Source organism: Nannospalax galili, unplaced genomic scaffold (assembly GCF_000622305.1).
Source record: "Nannospalax galili isolate Female #2095 unplaced genomic scaffold, S.galili_v1.0 scaffold816, whole genome shotgun sequence".
In the NCBI taxonomy this organism is placed as follows: Eukaryota; Metazoa; Chordata; class Mammalia; order Rodentia; family Spalacidae; genus Nannospalax; species Nannospalax galili.
Window position 1 is genome coordinate 1,156,058 of NW_008338116.1, and position 4,047 is coordinate 1,160,104.

The window sequence follows — 4,047 nt, forward strand, 5'->3', positions numbered from 1 at the left end:
AAGGATGATTTTCCACTAATCTTCAGTACTAGGTTTGATCAGGAGCTCTCTTACCCACTGTAACCACTCAAAGTGATGAAACACAGGAATTACGCAGTATAAACATTATTTTAGTCACTAGATTTCAGAGGAACTCCTCAAAATACTAACGTGGGAGCTCTCTTACCCACCGTAACCACTCAAAGTGATGAAACACAGGAATTACGCAGTATAAACAACATTATTTTAGTCACTAGATTTCAGAGGAACTCCTCAAAATACTAACGTGGCCCAAGGACAGCTCCAGTAAAATATTAAACTTGGGGCTAGGGAAATGGTTCAGTGGGTAAAGTGCTTGCTGCATAAACCCGAAGATCTGAGTTCAGATCCCCAGACCACTAAAGGCCTGGTGTGGAAGAGCATGTACCTGTAACTCCAGCACTGGGGGAGTAGAGACAGGCAGACTCCAGGGGCTTGCTGGTCAGTCAGTCTAGCCCAAACAGCAAGCATTAGGTTCTGTGAGATTTTGTCCAAAACCTAAGGTAGAGCTCAATAAGGAAGATACCCAACGAAGATCTGAGTTCAGATCCCTAGACCACTAAAGGCCTGGTGTGGAAGAGCATGGACCTGTAACTCCAGCACTGGGGGAGTAGAGACAGGCAGACTCCAGGGGCTTGCTGGTCAGTCAGTCTAGCCCAAACAGCAAGCATTAGGTTCTGTGAGATTTTGTCCAAAACCTAAGGTAGAGCTCAATAAGGAAGATACCCAAAGTCAACCTCTGGCCTCCACACACACATGCAGGCAAAAGGGTCCGTTCACACACACACTTTCTAAACCCATTTCTTGCTATAATTTTGTCTACTATTCAGGTTAGATGCTTCAGAACATAAAATAATTACAGATCCTAAAAGTAAAAACAAAACAAACAAAAAACAAAAAAAAAACATTAAAAATGTGCTCTATAATTTCCTTTCATGTGATAAATAGATTGACACAAATTATTCATACTACTACTTTATTTTTTTTGGAGACAGGGTATCATTACATACCCCTGGCTGGCCTGAAACTCATTATGTACACCATGCTGGCCTTCATCTCACAGAGATCTGCCTGCCTCTGCCTCCTGAGTTTTAGGATTGAAGGTGGGTGTGTGTGCCACCACACCTGGCCCTATACTACTACTTTTCTAAGAGTACATTTTGTTTTAAAGGGGAAATAACTCTTACCACAAGATGGGAAAAAATATAATAGGATGTCTCAGCAATTAACAAAACAACCCCCAAAGAGGCACTAAAATAAAACAAAAATCAAAATTACCTTTCAAACCATGTTTTTATACTGCGTGCAAATGATTCTCCAGGATACAGCTGATTATTCCTTAGATACCAAAGAATATCTAGTAGTTTATTTGAATAGTGATCATCTTTTATGTCTTTGCCAAAATCAAAGAAGGCTTTTAAAGTTTCCAACATGGGAATGGCATTATGACCTAGTAATTCCTGATACAAATTCCAAGCAATGTTCACATCTTGATGAAGGAGGGCTCCCTGTATACAGTCATGATAGTTCTTTTTTGAAGGAATCATGACTTTTTTAATGTCTTCTAAGAGCGGCAAGGCCTCTTTCCATCTGTCTGATTGGATTAATCCCCGGATGAGAAGTGTGTAACCCCCAGATTCTAAGCTCTTGTATCTGGCTTTCATGATTTCATAGACGTCAATGACTTCTGATGTATGCTTATGAAAGACACAGAGATATAAATACTTGACAAGCAAATTATACCCTACAATGCCATTGTTTTTTGCTGCTACCCATGCCAGCAGAGACTTAGCCACTTCTACAGAGCTATTGTGGTGAGCCATCTGTGAACTGATCCAATCTTCAAAACTGATCTTTCCTTTGAAACAGTCTTTAAGTTTATCCCACTCTTCTGAATTCAAAGGTTTTGTTGGGATTTGGATAGTGTTCCTCAGAGACGATGAGGGATGATCTTCATTCTGAGGATTACCTATGTGTGATCTCTTCTTAGCTGCTCCAGCAGCAAAATAATGAGACTCAGAAGACACTTGCTTATTGTTGTTATTTCCTTTCAGTTTTCTGCCCTTGGTAATCAGCAGATTCATTGCTTTGATATTTTGGGAACTGGGTTTAACAGAAAACCAGCTCTGCTGGTTCCTGATGCCACAGTAAACTGTGAGACAGAGAGAGAGAGAAGAGTGCCCCGGGCCTAGCTTAGGGGAAGGGTTGCTCTTCCAAAGCCTAGGGAAGCATCGAAAACCGGACAAATAGAACGCCATTCTGCAGTAAGATAGCTACCAGTGAAAAGAATGTTTGAAAACAAAAGAGGTCCACTCTACTTCTAAGGAAAATTAAGGGACTGGGCGTTCAAGACAGACAAAGCACAATTTTTAAAGAGTTTTTGCTTCTCTCTACAAACAAATCAAGATTCTGCTTTAGGAGCGACTTAATAGCAATGAAAGCACGTGATCTCTCCACTAAGCAATGATCCAGGAATATCCAACACCGGCGGCAATCCCTAAAGCAGGAAGTAGAACGTGAATCCTGAGGTGCCTGTTACATTCCAATGTTCGAATCTGAGGAAAAAGCGTAAGAAGGAACGCCCAGTTTGACGCACGTAGATCAGAACGGTCTTGAAGAGAGGCAGGATCCCAAGGTAGCTAGACTAGGGAAATAAAATAAAAACCGTGAGGAGGGATTCCCCACCCCCACCCCACTCCCCACCAACTGCAACCAAGGCTGACAATCTAAGGTCCCTCGCTCTGCTCTCAAGGGCAAAAAATCCAGAGAGAGGAGAGGGGTCTGGGAGATGGGGCGTAAACAACTCAGGGAAAGAAGCAAGGTCCATTAAGAGCCTAGACTTAACTGCGTACAGACGAGAAAAAAACGACGTTGTTCACGTCATTCAACAACTCACCGTGGCAGCACGCTCAAAGTAACCATAAAGGCGGGCGAAAACTACAATACCCACAATGCACTGCGCCGGCTAAGGCCCGTATCCTGAGTAGTCTTAACGCAGACGTTCTGAACGGAAGGCTACAAATAGAAAACGAAAAGTAATTTTGAAGCTTTTTGTGGCCGAGAGGGCTGGAGATAGCTGATATTATGTTCTGAGGCCTTCGAAGACCTCCAGATGAAGAAAAGAAAATGTGACGAAAGTGCTTCCCTAAAGTCGGAAATGCCAGTGGACTCCTGAGTTACGTGGTGCGCACGCACCAAAGCCCTCAATGAAGCCTGACCGCTTCTAAAATCGGGTTTGGTGAGATTGGGAGATCTCCAGAAGGGCCATAATTTCCATCCCTTTCATTTCTGCTTTCTGCCCCTGCTAGAGTGATCGAATTGGTAGAGCACTCGGTTTTTTTGCCTGTTTAGACAAGGCTTCAGCCCGGATCCAAGATGGCGGCCAGACGGTCTTCCTAACCACCGGCCTGGCTGCCTCTGGCATCAGAGTTTGTGGTGGGTGGAACAGTTAATAAATAATAAAAGCAAGCACTGCTAAGCTGGAAGCAGCCTTGAACTAGAAAGAAGCGCTTCGCAGGCGACGGGCGACTCCCTACAAAGATCCAGTGACTGGGAGCCGCCAGGGAGCTAGGGGTGGCGGGGGTCCATGGGAGGAGGAGCAAGTCAAACTTCCTCCTGAAACTTCTGACAAAGGAGCAATGGAATATGTGTTTTAGAGATCCAGTAAGGGTTGACCCAAACTTCCTAGGCAGGAACAAAAAGCTTAACCATCTCACCAGATGTACATGGTCTTGTGAGCAGTAACTGAGAACCTTGGTACTAACAAAGCTTCCATCCCACCAGGACCTGTAATGCATCCCATAGCACACTCGCTCTCTCCCGTCCTCCCTCCCTTCCTTCCTATCTTCTGTCTATCATCTATTTTGAGATAAGTCTTGCCTTGTAGTGTTGTGCCCAGAGAATGGACTCCCAAGAATAACCATGGAATCCAGAGGGCATGCAAGAACAAAGAGTCTTTATTCGGGCTTAAGCTCAGGCTCTCAGACCTCACCAATGCAATGGATCTGAGCTGAGAGCCTCGATTGCAGG

At 44.1% G+C, this 4,047-nt stretch overlaps 1 protein-coding gene across 6 annotated transcripts in view; it reads right to left on the bottom strand.

The window, feature by feature from the left end:
* The window catches only part of Prorp (protein only RNase P catalytic subunit), a 134,263-nt gene extending 131,280 nt beyond the window's left edge, over positions 1-2,983 (bottom strand). The window contains exons 1-2 of one of the 6 annotated variants that reach the window (XM_017798105.2): positions 2,915-2,983; positions 1,297-2,662 (exon numbers count right to left, since the gene is read on the bottom strand). In XM_017798105.2, coding sequence (XP_017653594.1) covers positions 1,297-2,276 — 980 coding nt within the window. In that variant the 5' untranslated portion in view covers positions 2,277-2,662; positions 2,915-2,983. Of the gene's footprint in view, positions 1-1,296; positions 2,663-2,914 lie in introns of those variants that run through there. The other 5 variants (XM_029563453.1, XM_008832914.3, XM_008832916.3 and 2 more) reach the window with 5 other exon arrangements.
* Positions 2,984-4,047: the final 1,064 nt, after the last annotated feature.